General features: G+C 40.6%; 1 protein-coding gene across 2 annotated transcripts in view; it reads right to left on the bottom strand.

Annotated features, from left to right (window-relative positions):
* TRIM24 (tripartite motif containing 24) overlaps positions 1–19799 on the bottom strand; it is a 104526-nt gene that overhangs the window by 62322 nt on the left and 22405 nt on the right. For both annotated transcript variants that reach the window (XM_006861163.1, XM_006861164.1), the window contains exon 2: positions 1800–1918. In XM_006861163.1, the coding sequence (XP_006861225.1) occupies positions 1800–1918 (119 nt within the window). The remainder of the gene's footprint in view (positions 1–1799; positions 1919–19799) is intronic.

Genomic DNA, 19799 nt, shown 5'->3' with positions numbered 1-19799 from the left:
GTGGTGGTGGTGGTACGCTGTTGAGTCAGTTCTGTATCATAGTGACTCTGTATAGGATTTCCGAGACTATAAATCTTTATGGTACCAGAAAGCCTCATCCTTCTCCTGCAAAACCGCTGGTGGACTTGAAATGCTGACCTTGTGGTTAGCAGCCCAACATGTGCCCCACTACACTACCAGATCTTCTTTAATGATCATTAATAACAGAGGAAAATGGACCTCAGATACCACCCTCCTAATAGAAATACACATGGACACATGAATGAAAATATTCTTAAACTCCCTCACCCCAGAGGACCCTGATCTAAACACGACTCTTTATTACCAGATTAAAAATACTGCAGACAGAGAAGCATGTGAAATCCCTTAGACAGTAATGCTAGTGAACAAACTCCCTAGTTTATCCAACGAATATGATAAATGGAAAGTACGGACAGCGGAAGTGTACGGTGCAACTTCAGACCGATACAGAGATATTTGCGATATACTGACCAACTGCATTGTTTAGACCATCGTTTTACAAAAATCAAAACAAACTACTACAAGAATTACAGGCATAGATCATTGTCTGGGTGTTTGTTAATGTTTAGAAATTAATGTTAACTTCTTCCATAGAAAATATTTGTAGATGAAATGAAATAACATCTGGGATCAACCCTGTGGGGGACGGGTGGTGGTAGTGTCAAGATACAAGCAGAGCAGATGCTATATGATGGGTATCTGGGAATTTGAATGGCTAAACTCTTTTTTAGTAATGTCTGAAATTATTCATAACAAGACTTTTAAGTAAATAAATAAACTCTTCATGCTCCAGTCTGACCCCTGAGGACATCTGTACTGTAAGTCTCCTGTTATGTTGTTATGTGCCGTGGAGTTGGTTCTGACTCATAGTGACCCTGTATAGGAGGATTTCCAAGGCTGTAAATCTTTATGGGAGCAGAAAGCCTCATCTTTTTCCCACAGAACAGCTGGTAGTTTCCAACTGCTGACCTTGTGGTTCTCAGGCCGACTTGTAACCACTAAGCTACCAGAGCGCCTAGATAATGCAAACTCAAAACCAAGTCATGATCCAAAACCCAGCCTACACACACTACCCCCACCCCTTTATTTGCTTCTGTGAAAGGCTCTACTACCACCCTAGTGGTGGTTTATGTACCAATCATCTCTCACCTTCCAATCAGGCAGATCAACCTGACATGACCTGTAATTTGGCCCCTCCATGCAAGCTCAGTTCTCATGCTTCTGAGCTCCAATTCACCCTACAATACCCTGATATGCACTCTGTTCTCATACCAGATGTAGCCAATTTCAGATAGTGACCAGATTGTATCTCTGGTATAATAATTGATCAAATTCTCTCCCTATTTTTTAAGTTTCTGTGACAAAAGAAGACTAAGTAAACACAACCTTACTGAAAATCAATGAATTATTTTTATTGGGTACTATTGACTCCAACTCACAGTGATCCTGAAAGAGAGAGGAGACTGCCACACACTTCACAAGTGGAGTGGCAGCTGGGTTCTACACTGACCTTTCAGTTGAGCAACTTAAGGCCTTAAGTGTTTCATCACCAGGCTCCTTAACGATTATATAAATGGAAAAATTTGTCTCATATGACACGATTATAAAGAAATTACTTCTTTAAAAATGTAGAACCCACACTAATAAGATATGTTTTCCTACGTATAGCTTTTCAGAGCTACCAATAAAGGCCTACCATTTGACTCATTTTAGAGTCTTTCAGTTTTTAGGTTGCCTCACCCCGAGGAGGTCAAAGGTTCAAGAGTCACCACACTTACCTGATTGGACTTTTCTACTGTACTGCTGGGAACCTCAGTAGTGTCCTTCACAAAGAAGTTATCTATGATGTGTCTCTCAGCACATTCTTGACTGCAAACTGGACAACGAATGACTCCAACTGGGAAAGACAAAATTGTATTCTGAGATTTAATACACAGATTCTGAGGGTTACATCAACACACCATCAACACACCATCCAAACGAGGACTAGGTTCTTGTACAATGGCCTACCTCTTCAAATTCCTATCTGCTGTCACTTAACAGACAGCAATTCAGTTTATGTTGTTGTTGTTGTTGTTGTTAAATGCCATCGAGTCCATTCTGACCCACAGTGACCCTGGACCCTGTATAGGGTTTCCAAAGAGCAGCTGGTGAGCTTGGACCACCAAACTTACAGTTCAAAGGACTTTGCTGTCTGACGCATTAGCCCACAGTGCCACACCAGGACTCCAATTCAGTTTACAGACTATGTAAATCTGATATATATATCACACACCCACGGAATTAAGTGATGCATGAAAACCAGAAACCAAACACATTGCCAAGCACAGAACTGTCCAATAGTGTCTCCAAGGCTGTAGTCTTTATGGAAGCAGACTGCCATATCTCCATGGACTGTTGTTTTTAATGCTTAGCACCTTTTCTTGCAGTGATTTCCCAACATGAATGCACAGAATAACATGAAAGGTTTCCAGAAGATCTAAGAGCTCTGGTATCTCTCTCGAGACCTGTGCTAACAGAATTTCTGGAAGCAGAAACTAGACATAGTCATGGAGGCTGAGCAAATAAGCTGAGAATCTGGATTAAGTGAGGAAGGACTGTAGGAAGGCTAACTAATAACCTTAATGAGCAGATGATACAACTTTGCTTGCTGAAAGCAAAGAGGACTTAAAATACTTAGTGATGAAGTTCAATGACCACAGCCTTTGGTATAGGTTATACCTCAATGTAAACAAAACAAAACTCTCTAGAAGTTGACCAATAGGTAACATCATGATAAATGGGTAAAGATTGAAGTTGTCAAAGATAACAACATTCAAGGAAGTATCAGTCAAAAAATCCAACTAGGACTTCCAAGCAAGATGGCACACGAGGCAGACACACTACACAGACACTCTACAATAAAGACACGAGAGACCAAATAAAACACACACTGTTGAAAATTCTGGCCCCCTCAACTTCAGAAAAAGGCTAGACACTTGGATAGAGTGCTTGCTGGGAGGAGAAGATGAGCAAGGAGGGCACGAGACAGAAACTAAACTGGTGAACAGCTGGCTGGATGTGGCTATTTCGTGAGCATCTTTAGCAACAAAATAAGACCCAGCACAGCAGATTCCCACAGATGACAGGAAAGGTGCCATTCCATTTTCCCCATATTCCCTTTGTGACTAGAGGTAGTGTCAGCTCCAACCCTCCTCCACCTCCAATACAAAGCCCTGCTCTCCAGGAGTCTGAAGCCACATGGTTGAGAGCCACCCCAGTGTGAGCTGGAGTCCAGCTGTGCTCAGATTCAGACTTATAGAACCCACAGAGCCACCAGACCAGTTACCCTGTTTCCCTGTTGTCCTTAACAGACACTGAAACCATGACCTATTTTCCAGATGAAAGCTCTGAACATAGATGACACTGGGGTCAATAGGAACTCCTTCTGAGGCCAGCAACTCTGCTGTCACATCCCTCCCACATCCATCTCTTGAGCTTCTTGAATTGCCAGAGTCCACCAGAGATTTCTCCCCTTCCGGTCCAACAAATGCACTTTGCTTTTTAAAATATGACAACCCCACAATGCCCCAGAGACAACAGACAATTTTAGCTCACATGAAGAAACAAGAGAGACTAGCTCAAACAAATGACCAAGATTCAGAGCCAGAAAACATTTCTGAGGGGGAAAAAAACCAGGTAATGGAACTAACTGAAAAAGAATTCAAAAGAATGATATTTTGGTACCTTAAACAAATTGACAGACAGAAAAAAGCAAGAACAGAGAAAATATTTCAGAAGAATTCAAGCCGAAAGAAAAGGGCAGACCAGCCAGAGACCTCGGGACCTAAGGACCCTTGTAGTGGTGAGGTCCCTGGGCTTTCTTTCACCTCAAATATCCTAGACTGGACACTCATGGAGCTAGCAACTCTGAAATGTTCACAACAAGATTACCAAAAGCCTGCTCATTTGGCCTGAGGATCAGGAAAGGAGCAGCACAGCAAACAGAAAATGTTCAGACAATAATGGCTCCAAGCCAGCAGACAACATTGCACTACAGTCAGGGAAGGGGCAGAGAGGATAGAAATACTCTACATTATGACTCTACAACTATGTGAAAATAAAAAGTTCAAAGAAGACTACAAGGAACTAACACCTTTAGTGTCCTCTTGGACATGTGGACACTCCCAACATGAGTGAATTCCCCACAAAACAGACAAATCCAACTAAAACCTTGTATCAGAAAGCACACACAGCTGATAAATCCATAAGGAAATGCTGCCTGGAAAGGAAGTAACAGGAAGCCACTCCCTCCAATACTGACTTCAGCTCATCAGCTGTTCCTGAAACCATGCCAGAGGACAGGTCAGAGGGTAGGATACAAAGAAGTTTCCCGCTTAGACTTCCAGGCTAGAAGATAATCAACCTTCCAAGCAAGTTAGCTCTAGTAAGTACATCCCCACTCTTCAGATTAGCAAAACAAGCCCCATGACTTGCTCAGGGTCACGCAATGTGGTAAGTACGCTCAACTCACAGCAGCTCCATGTGAGAGTGGAAATCTTTGGAGGGGAGTGGGGGCGGGAGGCCCTGGAACCACTGCATGGCTTTAAACTGTCAACCTTTCAGTTAGCAGCTGAGTGCTTCACTACAGTACCACCTGGGTTCTTTCTGAGGTCTGGATCCTACCCTATCATACAACAATAATACAATCATGATGAGCATGGCTGCCCACGTTGGGAACTTGCTGTATTACAGTTATTGTTCATCTGATTTAGGAGATTAATATGGGGAGGTAGTGGGGGTGATGTACCATGGAGTTGGTTCCGACTCATAGCGACCCTGTAAATCTTTACGGAAGCAGAAAGCCTCAATAAGAAGTCATAAATTATACACTTACAGAAATAACTAGAGTTATTCTTTTATCTATAATTAAATGCATCACAATTTTGAGTCTTGAGATATGAATATTATTTGCTATCTGCTTTTTGTGATGTTTAAATTTCTAAACATGAACATAATGCAGGCTGCGATTTTGACATTATACTCCACAGAAATGCTTGACATCTTAAGACTGCACATCTCCACAAGGATTTCAAATCATGTATTACACGATTGGAATTGACTCAACAGCTGTAACAACAGCAACATGACGGGGGGGGGGGGGGGGGCTGTGGATGATATAGACAAGTGAGCTAGGGACAGGAACATTAGATAGATCACTCCCAACATCCTTGGGAGAAAAAGAGCTACAGACTGCAAATATGCAAAGAGAGCTGTCAACACCACTGCTGAACGGCTCCCTCAGGGCCCCTCAGGGCCCCACACGTGTGTACACACAGGGACACCACACCTGTGAGAGCCAAAGTCTACAGGATGGCTCTCTTTCTCTGGGGCTCACCAAGTGTAGAACCTTTGACAAGGAACAGTCTTACCATTTTCTATCACTATTAGTGGGAATATCTGAGTCTTCCTTCTCTGACAGGTATGTGCTTTACACAGGTTTCACTGTACAACAAAAGACCCAACTAAATGTGGTCTCTAAGAATTCTATTTAGTTGGGTCTCTTTGAAGGTACAGTTTTTCATAGGAAACAGAGGAGCTTACGATAATCTTGCACAAAGTTGATTTCAGAACAAGGTGATAAAACGGGAAAATCATATAATAAATGGTCAGTTATTCAAGAAACTTAATCCTAATGTGTATGTACCTAATTAACAGAGCTGTAAAATACATAATGTAAAAACAGACAGAGTTAAAAAGAGAAGCAGACAAATCCACAATTACAGTTGGGGATTTCAGTAATGAATAGTGAGCGCGGTAGACAGAAAATCAGGATATAATAGATTTCACCAAAAGACTCAAATCACTTGATCCAATTGTCACTCAAAAATATGTCTATGTCGGCAGAATGGGCATTCTTTAGATGTGCATGGAATAGTCACCAAGATGGAACATGTGCAATGCAAAAACAAGTTTCAATAAATTTAAAAGAATGAGAACATGCAAACTATTCTATGGCCACAAATAGATTAATTTATAAATCAGTATCGGAAACATCTAGAAAATACCAAATATTCAAAAATAGAACTTGCAAACAACTCATGTATCAAAAGAAAGGTCTAAACACCAATAATCTAAGCTTCTATCTCAAAAAGCTAGAAGAACAAATTAACTGTAAAGAAAATTATTGGTGTTGTTAAGTGCCGTTGAGTCAGTTCCAACACAGTGACCCTGGATTATAGTTTCCAAGAACAGCTGGTTAGTTTGAACCAATGACACTGCTGTTCGAAACAACTTAAGGTCCAGTGCTTAGTCTACACTACAGCGCTATACCAGGACTCCACGGAGAAAGTAGAAGGAAGGAAATTAAAAGAGAATTCAATAAAATTGAAAACAAAACAACAGAAGAAACTCAATAAAGTAACACTCTAGATTGACTAAAAGGCGCCCTGGTAGTATACTTCCTTTTACGTTAGACTGCTACTCACAAGGTCAGCAGTTCAAATCTACCAGACAATCCACAGAAGAACAATGGGACTTTCTGCTCCAGTAAAGATATACAGCCCTGGAAACCCTATATAGAGTTGATAGGAGTTGGATAAGAGCACACAACTACAACCAACAACTAGACTACAGAAAATTTTTTACCAAAATAAGAAATAAAAATAGGACATTTCTACATATCCTAAGGGTCTTAAAAATGTAGTGAGGGCATATTATGAACAACTTTACTAAATCAATTCCTTAAAGGACACAATTACCAAAACCTCAAGAAAGAGAAAAGTGAAACAGCCCTTCGTGAATTACAGAAATTATCACTGAAAATTTTCCCACAAAGAAAAGTCCAGGCCAAGAGGGCTCCAGAGGTAAATTGTATCAACCGCTTAAAGACAAAACCAAAACAAAACTTTTAGAAAATCAAGTGGGTAACATTTTCGACTTCACTTTATAAGGCCAATGTTGCCCAAATGAAATGACAAGAAAAAAGGACAAAGATTTATAACATTTGAAACCTAATACAGGGTCAGTATTCGTCAGAATCAACTCATTGGACTCTGTGGGTTCGACTATAAGGTCAGTTTGAACCGCAAGGTCAGTGGTTCAAGCTCATCAGCTGCTCCCTGGAAACCCTATCTACACAGGGTGGCACTTAACAACAACAACAACTCAAAGACAAGTGAGAGTGCTGAGACACCAGAAATACAAAGTTGGCTGAGCATTCAAATCAATGAATGTGCCACATAAAGAGCCATTATGACCATCTCAATAGATTCAAGGGAGAACAATTCTGGAAAAAGTCAACATTCGTTATTCATGAGAATATTGTTAAGTGCCTTCTGAGTGGGTTCCAACTCATTGAGACTGTTTAGTTCCCGAGGATCTGCTGGTGGGTGTAAACAGCCAACCATGAGGTTAGCAGTCTAGTGCTTATCCTATAGTCCATGTACTACAGCCTAAAAGCACTTGGTTTGTGAGTCTCATGAAACCAACATGGCGGCTATGCTTAAACAAACGCAGACCAGTCCAGACAAGCCGGGGGCAGAGTGGCTTGCACTCAGGATGCAGAAATGTGCTGACACAAAGAACTAGGGAACCTTTCTGATTTGCTGTGAACTGGAGACCAGAGACCCCCAAATAGGTGCGTGGCCAGAATAAGAAAAGGCTAGGCAGAGTCCAAGGAGCTCTGGTAGCTGAGAACCTTAAGGTCAGCAGTTCGACACCACCAGCTGTTTCGTGGGAGAAAGATGAGGTCTATGAGTCGGAACCCACTCCACGGCACTTAACAACAACAGGAGGCGGTCCAGTTCTCTGCCTCCAAACCCCCACCTTGGTATGTGATAGAAAAATTTGCAGAACAAGTTTCTACACTTTTATGCATGTTATGGGGTCCTGGTATTGTCTTTCAACTATCTTATCTCATAACCCCACCTGACCAAATCAACAGAACCCCAGAACCAATCCTGTAACCTCTGTAAACCTACAATTAAGTGCATACCCCATCAAAGTCCTTTCCTCAGTGATGAACTGATGTACTACCACAGAGCTCTAGCAGTCTGCCCTCCAGTGTATAATGAACCGTCGGTGTGGATTCAGCAGGTTCCATCAGCATCTTCCCTGGGTACATGCTGACAGTGTCCCTCATCCGGATCATGGTCTTTGTCATGCGAGTCGGTTCCAACCCATAGCAACATTGTACAGGGTTTCGAAGGAGCAGCTGGTGAGCTTGAACCACCAACCTTGTGGTTCAAATCCATTTTGCAATCCAGCACATTAACGCACAGTGCCACATGAAAACTCCTTGTCTTGTTTGTTGTTGTCATTGTTGTTAGGTGCCATCGAGTTGGTACTGACTCATAGTAACCCTATGCACAACACTGCCCGGTCCTGGGCCAACCTCACAATTGTTGCCACGCTTGAGCTCATTGATGCTGCCATTTTGCCAATCCATCTCTTGTTCTCTGACCTTCCACCTTACCAAATATGATATCCTTCTCCAGCGACTGGTCCCTCCTGATAATATGTATGAAGTATTAGAAACGAAGTCTGGCCATCTTGGCCTCCAAGGAGCACTCTGGCTGTACTTCTTCCAACACAGATCTGTTAGTACTTTTGGCAGCCCAAAATATGGACTTTCAATATTCTCCTATTAAAAGGGTTTCAATAAAATATTTTAAAATCTTTTCCCCCCAATCCCTGTTATTGTTGTTAAGTGCTGTCGAGTCAGTTCCAACTAATTGTGACCCTGTATAGGGTTTCTGAGGAGTGGCTGGTGGGCTTGAACAGCAGACCTTGTGGTTCAAACCATCCTGGCAGTCCAGTGCATTAGCCTGCAGTGTCATGGCAGGACTCTCGGTAACACAGAACACTACAATGCCGGGTCTTGTGCCGTCCTCTAGCGGCTGCTCCATCTGAACCCACTGTTGAAGCTACTGAGTCAATCCATCTCACCGAGGGTCTTCCTCCTCTTCCCTCTACCTTTCTTCCTTGTTAAGTTCCAGTGAATCAGTCATACAGGGTTTCTGAGGAGCAGCTCATGGTTTTGAACTGTTGAACTTGTGTTTGCAGTCCAATGCTGATCTCAGATGTGCATGAAGACACACCAAGACAGTAAAAACTCTCAGCTGACTCTCAGCTACCTAGTACAATAAGCTAACCACCACCACCACCATCAAAGAGCAGAAGGAATTTTACTCAACCAGAGGAAGGCTGTGAGAAGTCGACAGCTGACAGTATTTAGTGGTAAAAGAATGAATTATTCCTGTTGAAATCAGGAACACATCACTTCTATTCAAAGCTATTTTGGTGAAAACAGAAAGACAAGAAAGAAAAAACACAAGGCAAAGGAAGAAGCAAATCTTTTTATTCACAGGTCTGTCCACAAATAAACTACATGAGATACGGACAACTGAATAAAGATACATGTTCAAGCCTTTCCTAGTGAAAGCAATAAAACAAAAAGTAAAGAATGTGCAAATAAAATGGGACATTAGCAGGTTTTTAGATTGTAAACCACAGTACTGTTAAGATGTTCCTTCTCCCAAACTGATCTAAAGATTCCATCAAAATTTTAACAGACTTTCTGTAGAAACTGACAACTGAACCTAAAGTGTATGTGAAAGTATAAAGGACCACAAACTACAAAAACTTGAAAATGAACAAATTTGCAGAATTTATGCTACTGGATTTCAAGACTTACTATATAAAGCAAGAATAATTGCTATGGATTAAATTGTGTCCTCCAAAACATATGAACAGGACCTTGTCTGGGAAGATCGGGGCTTTGTTCTGTTTTTCCTACTGTCAGAGCAGAGTAGGGTGAGTCCTAATCTTAATCCAATGGCATTTATAAGAGAGGATAGACATGGAAAATGAATCATCCAGAGGGGGAAGACTGTAGGTGAGTATTCATTACTACAAAAGTTGAAAGAGACCAAGAAGGAACTTCTAGAACCAACAGTGGGAGCACAGCCCTGCCAACACCCTGAGCTAAAACTTCTGTTCTTAATGAGTCTCCAAAGGATGGACTGAGAGAAAATAATCCCTTCCGATTTGCTATTACAAATGATGACAAAATGAATAACCTTGTCTATATGTCCCTTTGGAGTCCTGGTGTGGTGCTGTGGGTTAATGCAAAGCCATTTGAACTGCAAGGCTGGCAGTTCAAATTCACCAGCTGTTCCTTGGAAACCCTATACATGGTCGCTATGGGTCGGATTCAACTCGACGGCAGTCAACAACAACAACATATATCCCTTTAAGGAGCTCTGGTAGCATAGTGGTTACAAATCGGGCTGTGAACTGCAAGGTCAGCAGTTCAAAACTACCAGTTGTTCTGTGGGAGAAAGATGAGGCTTTCTGCTCCCGTAAAGATTTACAGCCTTGGAAACCCTGTACAGGGTCACTATGAGTTGGAACTGACTCCACGGCACATAACCACCACCACCATATATATATCCCTTTACATTAATGGCACATACACCTTTAAAATAGATTCTGAGGTCAAAGGATAAAAGCATCTGCATTTTGTTTGAAATTGCCAAGTGCAGCACCTCCCTGAAAATGTCCTCACATTACCTGGTTCCTCAAAGCATCACAATAAGTGTTGTTGTTAAATTCTATTGAGTCAATTCTGACTCACAGCGACCTTCTTTAGGGTTTCCAAGGAACAGCTGATTATAGCTGTCCTGGTGTGGTGCTGCAGAACAAGGGCTGGACTGCTAACAGTAAGGCAAGTAGTTTAAACCCACCACGGTTTCTAAATTGATCATTAGAAGGAACCAACCAACCAGCCCACTGTCATGGATGAAAAGAATTAAGTTTATCCGGCAACCCAGTTAAGAAAGAAGTACTCTATAATACAGGGGAATGCGGCCAATGGAAATTTTAAATCACCAGTTTGCAATAGATGAACAAAATGATTGCCATCAATAATAGTTGTTCCTGGTTGACCAATCTATAGCACATCTGACACATGTGCCTCGGAATGTGAAGCAATATGAAGCATTCAATGCAAAGGGGTTTAAGATAAACTCTGTTATCTTTCCATTCCATTTTTCCATGAATGTTTTGATGCCCCCTTGTATAGCATTTGCTGTGAATTCTTCTTCATAGAAGAGGACACGGTGGTTGGCAAAGTAGAGGGTCAGTGAAAAGAAAAAAGCCCTCCATGAAATACCGACACAATGGGTTCCAACACACCAACCTCATGAAGATGGCAACGGATCGGGTGCCATTTTGTTCCATTATAAACCAGGTCAACATGAGTCAGAATGGACTATACAGCAACATGAGGCATTACTAACAAGCAAGCTTTTACCTGACTGTATATGCCCAGCTTAGAGGAACAACATAAAGATCATATAAGGAAATGTCACAAAGCTATAAAGTATAAATATGCTATAACTCAACTGATTTATTTTACAAACAAGATCATATGATGTAAATAAAAACAATAAAATAAAAGGAAACTATTGAGATTGGCCCAGGATTGGACATTGTTTCGTTCTGCTGTGCATGGGGTCGCTATGAGTCGGTTCCGACTCGATGGCACCTGACAACAAGAACAACAACATTCTAGATTAAAATAAAAGGAAACCATTCTAGATTAAAGGAGCTCTTGTAGTGTAGTGGTTACGAATCAGGCTGCGAATCTCAAGGTTGGCAGTTCAAAACTACCAGCTCTTCTGCAGGAGAAAGATGAGGCTTTCTGCTCCCATAAAGATTGACAGCCTCAGAAACCCTGTATAGGGTCGCTATGAGTCAGAACCAACTCCACGGCACATGACAACAACAACATTCTAGATTAAGATTAAAGACTTGGGAGCAAATCCAAGATGGAGGACTAAGCAGATATACCATCTATACCCTCTACAACAAAGACCCAAAAAACCAAGTCAGTTACAGATGGCAATCCTGGAACCCTAAGCTGCAAACGAAAGCATTAAACAAACTGAAGAAAACCAGTGAACAAAGACACATATGGAGCAGTGAATTGCCAAATGTTCTGGCACAGCGCAGTCATTCTAAATTATTACAATACAGAGCAGCAGCATTCTGAAAGGGGAGGACCCAGATGATCCACACAACCACAATGATACTGGTACCCACCACCAGTGACTGGCAATCAGAGAAGTGTGACCACCTCTCCCTTTACCCTGTGCACACACACACACCCCGCCCAGTGAAACACCCCCAACTGCTACTATCCTAGCTGGAGTTCTGCCTGTCCCACCCTCTCCCCTGACTGTCTAACCACACTCTGGAGGATCAAGCACAGCACGCCCACCACCTCATCCATCTACAGCTAGAGCTTGCGCTGATACCATGCTGCTTGGCCCCCACTATTTTTTTCTTTCTTCCCTCCCCACCCCACTCCCCTTTCCTCTTTTTGTCCCAACTCTACCCACCTGCATGTTTGGCATCTGTAGGTTGTGCTGGTGCTGTGCTCCCCTTCACTCACCTTTCTTCTTATTTCTCCCCTCCTGTACTCCCACCTTTTAAAAAACTTTTCCCCCATCAGATGGGAACCAGTGAGTCTATGGAACCTAACCGGCCACACCTACTGCCTCACCCACTTGAATGGCACCACCTGCTCCAACAACATCACTGGAAGGACAACAAATGGCAGCCCACACCCACCCAGCTTGGCCTCGACTGCTCTACACAACCAGTGATCAGAGACTTGCACCCACACTCTAACACACTACCAAGTCTACTAGGACTGCCAAACTAGCCACAGGAGTAGCATGCCTGACCCGTTACCTGGATCTTAAATCAGAATGAAAAAGCAGGGTAAAGCAAATCATCATGCAATCCACAAATAAGTACAACAACACCATGTCTCAGAGACAATATACAATTTCAAGTCACACACACACACACAAAAATAGGGTAAGATGGCTCAAGCAAGTGACCAAAATACCAGGCAGATCAGAAAATATTCTGGAGGAATAAATGGTATTGAAACCACCTGAGAAAGAATTCGACAGACTTATACTTAGGATCCTTCAGCAGATTAGGAAAGAGATAAAGGAAACATGAAAATTTCAGAAACAGATTAACACATTGGATGGAAAATGAATGAATCAATGGAAGACAAAATTAGTGAAATTAAAAGACAAAAACTCAATACTAATCTGTTAGATCAGAAAAAATGACAGACCAAAAAAAAAAAAGAGGAAGAAAATCTGGATTAATAAAAATTTGAGGGATAATAACTGAATTTTACACATATATATGACCCAATTCTGCTTTTAATAAAACAGCTACAAAGGACACTTAGTAAAACAACTGGGGAAATGTAAATATGGACTGGTATTTAAAAAAAAGGAGGGGGGCTCTGTAGGATAAGTACTAGATTGCAAGGTTGGCTTGAATCACAAGGTTGGCAGTTCAAACTCACCAGCAGCTCCTTGGAAACCTGTAAGAGTTGCTATGAGTCAGAACTGATGTGCCAGCACTTAACAACAACATTTAAAAAATGAAAAATAATATTTTTAATTAGCTGTGAAAAAGATATTGGGGGTGAGTGCCCTTGTTTTATGGAGTGGCATGGAGTCCTGGTGTGGCACTGTGGGTTACTGTGCCAGACTGCAAAGTTGTTTGAACTGCTAGGTTGGTGGTTCAAGCTCACCAGCTGCTCCTCAGAAACCCTCTACAAGGTCACTATGGGTCAGAACTGACAACAACAATGCTAAATAAAGTCAGAATGAAATGCACATATGTGATCAAATTTTAAATGACAGCAAAAATACGTAGCGAAATATTACTAAGTGAGATTATTGGGCAGTGTGTATAAAGATATATAATGTCTCTAACCCTTTCATAAAGGAGCTCTGGTACCGTAGTGGTTATGAGTCGGGCTACCAAAATCAAGGTCAGCAGTTTGAAACTACCAGCGGTTCCACAGGAGAAAGAGATGAGGCTTTCTGCTCCCATAAAGATTTACAGCCTCAGAAACCCTGTGTACTATGAGTTGAAACTGACTCCACGGTACTTAACAACAACCCTTTCATAATTTTTGTATTTCATAATTATTTTTAAAACTAAGATTAAAATCACCAGTATGGAAAAAAGATACAGCTTAAAACTGTTAACCAAGACAACTGTATTTCATCAATTAAGAAAAATTTAATCCAAAAAAATAATAGGAACATAAAAGTTATTTTATATTTAAAAATGATTTATTTTACCAAGGAAAAAGTGACCAGTCTCAACAAATATAGAAGATATAAAAAGCAAAAGTGCAGAAGGGGAAACACATCTACAAGTGTAGTGGGAGACTTTTAACTCACACACATACAATTAGAAATAAAAGATTTGCACAGTGTTACACACAAATCTGACCTCTGTATATACACAGTGCAGTCTACCCTAACCACTGCAGAACTCCTTTCATTCCTTTCAGAGATTTAAGGAACATTAAACAAAAACAAAGAATCTAGCCATACATTAGGTCAAAGAATAGAGCAACATATCAAAAAGGACCAATGAGAATGTGCTCCCTACATCCACACAATGAAGTGTTAATAAAAGAGAAACATCTTTAAAATATTTAATATAAAAAAAGCTCATGACTGCAAATTTTAAAATAGAAATGATTATTGGTAAGTTAACAAAAGTATCACATATCAAAGCTGTGCGACATAACTAAAGCAGTACTCAGAAAGAACTTTATGTCCTTCAATGTATTTATTTGAAAGAAAAATAAGCCAAAAGCCAAGTCTTAAAAAGTATTCAAGAAAATTGATAACAGTAACATATATCCTAAGAAATGTCAATAAAACAACAGAAGCACTGAGCTAATGAAATGGTGAGACTGTAGAGAGAGAGAAGGGAAAGAAAGGCCCATACAGCAAGGATGAAGAGATGTCATCACTGAGTATAAGAGAATACTAGGAAAACTTTGTGTCCCCAAAATGGAAAATTTCAATAAAATGGACAAAGTCTTGGGGTGGGGGGGTGGGGGGGGGAGCTCACAACTGCTTTCTATAGTAGTTCAAGTTGAAAAAGTAAACCTGCAGAGTCTTATATATAAACATTACAGATACTTATATATACATTGAATTAGGTGTCAAAAATCTTCTACAAAGAAAAATCAAGGCTTTGATTGCTACTTTATATTCAAGAAAGAAACATTGCCTTTTACAAAACAGACAAAGGTAATGCTCTGCAACTCATTTTATGAAGGTCACATAACATTAACTCTACTAGAAAACTGGCAAGGGTAGTATAAAACAGGAGAACCACAGGCCAATAGAACTCATGAACAAAAAAGAAAACCACCAAGCTAAACATTAGCAAATTATCCTGCACCATGCAAAAAAGGGCACCATAGCAGCACTAAGTATGGTATTTCAGCCCAGAAAGCAAGATGATTTTACTATCTATCAGAGTCAATTCTTAGAATTCATCACATTAACAGGTTAAAAGTTATCTTTTTGACATAGGAAACGTGCTTTGGTTGAAACGTGCTTTGGTTTTTTTTAATCCATTCATGTTTTCAAAACAAAACTAAAACCAACCCTCTGGAAGTGGGAATACCTGTAACCATAAAAGAAGCTGCGAAAGTTCTACAACAAATTTCATATTTAATGGTCTAATTTTGAAAGTGTTGAGGAAAAAAAACAACAAAGATGCCCACTGTCATCACTTTTAGTCAGCACTGGACTGAACATAGGGACCAGAGTCTTGGGGGATATCACCAAGGTCAACTGGTGTTAAGACAGTCCACAATTCTACATCCTACACTTTGATGAGTAGAGTAACTGGGGTCTAAAAACTTGTAAGCAGCCATGTGAGGTTTCACAAAGAAGGGTAATGAAAAAGAAAGACACAAGGAAACAATTAGTGCAAAGATCTAATGGACCACATGAACTCCACCCACCCTCCACAATAACAAATGTTCATACACATTAGGCTTAGTTAGTATCAGGACTTTTCTCTTGGGCTCCTTTGGTCTGGGTACTAATTCACAGAAGAGTTGTGGGATGACATCAAGAACATCATACCTGAAGAACACAAAAAGTCATTAAGAAGACAAGAAAGAAGGAAAAGGTCAAAATGGATATCAGAAGAGACTCTGAAACTTGCTCTCCAGTGTAGATGCTAAAGCAAATGGAAGAAATGTACTTAAGGACATGGGATTTGCAAAATAGAAGGTAAAACCACCTCTACATATATCTGCCCAGAGAATCTTTCAATAACGAAAATCAAGGCTTGAATTTTTTCTTCAGTTCCCCCAGCTTGAGAAATGCTGGGCGTGTTCTTCCTTTTTGGTTATCTGATTCCAAATCTTTGCACATTTTATTATAATATTTGGCTTTATCTTCTCGAGCTGATCTTTGAAATGTTCTGTTCAGCTCTTGGCCTCCTCATTTCTTCCATTTGCTTTAGCATCTCTAAACTGGAGAGCAAGTTTCAGAGTCTCTTCTGACATCCATTTTGACCTTTTCCTTCTTTCTTGTCTTCTTAATGACTTTTTGCGTTCTTCAGGTATGATGTTCTTGATGTCATCCCACAACTCTTCTGGTCTTCGGTCTTTAGTGTTTAATGTATCAAGTCTGTTCTTCAGATTATCCCTAAATTCAGGTGGGGTATATTCAAGGTCATATTTTGGCTCTTGTGGACTTGTTCTCCTTTTCTTCAGCTTCAGTTTGAATTTGCATATGAGTAATTGATGGTTTGTTCCACAGTCTTCCCCGGCCTTGTTTTCACTGATGATATGGAGCTTTCCCATCTTCTCTTTCCACAGATGTAGTCAATTTGATTTCTATGTATTCCACCTGGCAAGGTCTATGTGTATAGGTGTCTGTTATCTGTCTAAAGAAGGTATTTGAAATGAACAAATCATTGGTTTTACAGAATTCTATCATGCGTTCTCCAGCATCATTTCTATCACCAGGCCACATTTTCCAACTACTGGTCCTTCCTCTTTGCTCCCAACTTTTGCATTCCAATCACTAGTTATGAGCAATACAGCTTGATTGCATGTTTGATCAATTTCGGATTAAAGACATTGGTAGGATTCTCCTATTTCATCCTTACAGGCTTTAGTGGTTTGTGCATAAATTTGAATAATAGTGGTATTAACCTGTAGGCGCAGGGATATTATCCTCTCACATACAGTGTTGTACCTCATGACTGATCTGGATGTGTTCTTTTTGACGATGAATGCAACACCATTCCTTTTCAATTTGTCATTCCCAACATAGTAAACCATGTGGTTGTCAGATTCAAAATGGTGAATACCAGGCCATTTCAGCTCACTAATGCCTAAGTTATCAATGTTTATACATTCCATTTCATTTTTGACAACTTCCAATTTTCCCAGATTCATACTTCGTACATTCCATATTCTGATTTTCAATGGATGTTTACAGCTGTTTCTCTTCATTTTGAATTGTGGCCCCTCAACAAAGGAAGGTTCTGTGGGTTTTTCTCCCATGAGTTTAACTCCCTTCACATCCTCATAGTCAACTCTACTTTGAGGAGGCCTCTCTTTCCCAGTCGCATTTTGAGTGCCTTCCAACCTGAAGGGCTCGTTTTCCAGCACTGTATCTGACAATGTTTCTCTAATCATAAGGTTTTCAGTGACTAAAGATTCAGACGTAGTGTGTGGCCTATTCCAATTAAATAGATATGCAAGAAAGGCTCTTTCTCTCTTCCTCTACAATTAGAAGCCATTTCATTGATAATAAACTTTTCTTAAAAAAAAAAAAAAAATGCTGACTGTAATAGATCTTTATCTAACTTGAGTATTCTTTTATCTCAATGAATAGTCATTTTTTGTGAAAGGTTCAAGTGCACTTGAGAAGAAGATAAACTCTCTCCTATGCAATATCAAAGGAGTCCTGGTGTGGCACTGTGGGCTAATACACCAGACTGCAAAGGCGTTTGAACTGCAAGGTAGGTGGTTCAAGCTCAACAGCTGCTCCTTGGAAACCCTATACAGGGTCACTATGGGTCGGAATTGACTCAGCGGCACTTAACAACAACATGCAATATCCAAAATCATGAACTCCACCTCTGATTTTGCTATCTCTGTTCTCCATAGCTGTACAAAGTGTTGTCCACTTATTCTATTCTGCACTAGTTGATGCTAAGTCTTCTATAATATGTTCTTCATTGTTATTTAATCTCCTACAGCTTGTGTTTTATAAAAGTTGTCATCAAAACCCATTTCACTGAGAACAGCAGCTTTTAGCATTAACATCGGTTCTATTCCTTTAATGATTTCCGTTGTGAGTTCTACCTTGTACAATACCTCTCCTTTTAAAAAAATTTCTTGGCATTTATTTTCCCATTCTTTTAGTATTAAACAAAGCTTTCAGAAGTTTTTTTGGTTGTATCTTTTACAATGAACACACAAGCAAATTTTAAGGAGCTCTGGTAGTGTAGTGGTTACGAATCAGGTGGCTAACCTCAGGGTCACAGTAGTTCGAAGCTACCAGCTCTACCATAAAGATCACAGCCTCAGAAACCCTATACAGAGTCGCTATGAGTCGGTTCCAACTCCACAGCACATAACCACCACCAACACCAGTCAAGCTGAAAACTGCCATTTCTTAATAAGGATAGGAGCTCTGGTAACATAGCGGTTATAAGTCAGGCTGCTAACCTCAAGGTCAGCAGTTTGAAACTACCAGCTGTTCCATAGGAGAAAGATGAGGTTTACTGCTCTTGTAAAGATTTACAGACTCACAAACCCTATACAGGATCACTCTGAGTTGGAATAGACCCCACAGCACATAACCAACACCACCACTGATATGACTGGTATGTTGTTGTTGTTCTTATTAACTGCCATCGCGTCGGTTCTGACCCATGACAACCCCGTATAGGGTTTCCAAGAAGAGGTTGGTGAGCTTGAACCGCCAACCTTGCAGCTCAAACCGACAGCACCACCCCAGGACTCCAGGACTGGTGTGCTAGTCTCATTGCTGCCAGAGTGAACAGATCAACTCTTTCATTGTATTTGTTTCCTTAGTTCTCCCCAACTCCCAATATTGCCTTTGGTACCTAGAAAGGTTTAGACTTTTGTTCCTTATAGTACTGCCTTTATATAATCACTAGGATGAACAAAACATGGAATCCTGGTGTGGCGCTGTAGGGTATGCGCTAGACCACATGGTCAGTGTGAACGGTAAGGTTGGCGGTTGCTCCTCAGAAACCCTAGAGAGCCACTATGTGTCAAACCTGACACTTAACAACAATGAACAAAACAAAAATTGCCACTTTTCTGGACTTCATAACAAACTCCAACACCACTTCTCACATCTATTTAAAAATATTACACTTTGATGCCCCGTTCATTTCTCTATATAAGGTAATCAATGAGCTTTTCAAACCATTCTTGGGTATCTGAAACTGATTTTCTAATGGTTTCCCCAGGAAGGGTTCACGTGGACTATACTGCTTGAGCTCCTGCCATCATAATTGTCTGGGTCCTTTTGTCTAACCTCCCAATTTTTAAAATAATTGTATTGTAGCCACACTGTAACAAGTACACATTTCTTTCTCCCTGTGTCCCAGACTATGTTTGGGTCCCTGGATCACCGAACACTATTCTTGCAAGATTGTATAAATTACTATTTACCTCTATCCCATTTAAGCTATGCATACCTCCCCCTAATTCTTCCCCCTACCTTCACTAAATCTCAGTGCAACATTTAAACACATGTATTCCCTGCAAAGTATCTTCCCTTTTGTCTTTCTGGCATAAGGTCTTTTTGGCCATAGTACCCACTTTCAACAGTGTGACACTGGCATAAATCAATGGATCAATAAAACAACTGAGT

Source organism: Chrysochloris asiatica, unplaced genomic scaffold (assembly GCF_000296735.1).
Source record: "Chrysochloris asiatica unplaced genomic scaffold, ChrAsi1.0 scaffold00041, whole genome shotgun sequence".
Taxonomy (NCBI): domain Eukaryota; kingdom Metazoa; phylum Chordata; class Mammalia; order Afrosoricida; family Chrysochloridae; genus Chrysochloris; species Chrysochloris asiatica.
This window is presented reverse-complemented; position numbering and strand designations above follow the sequence as displayed.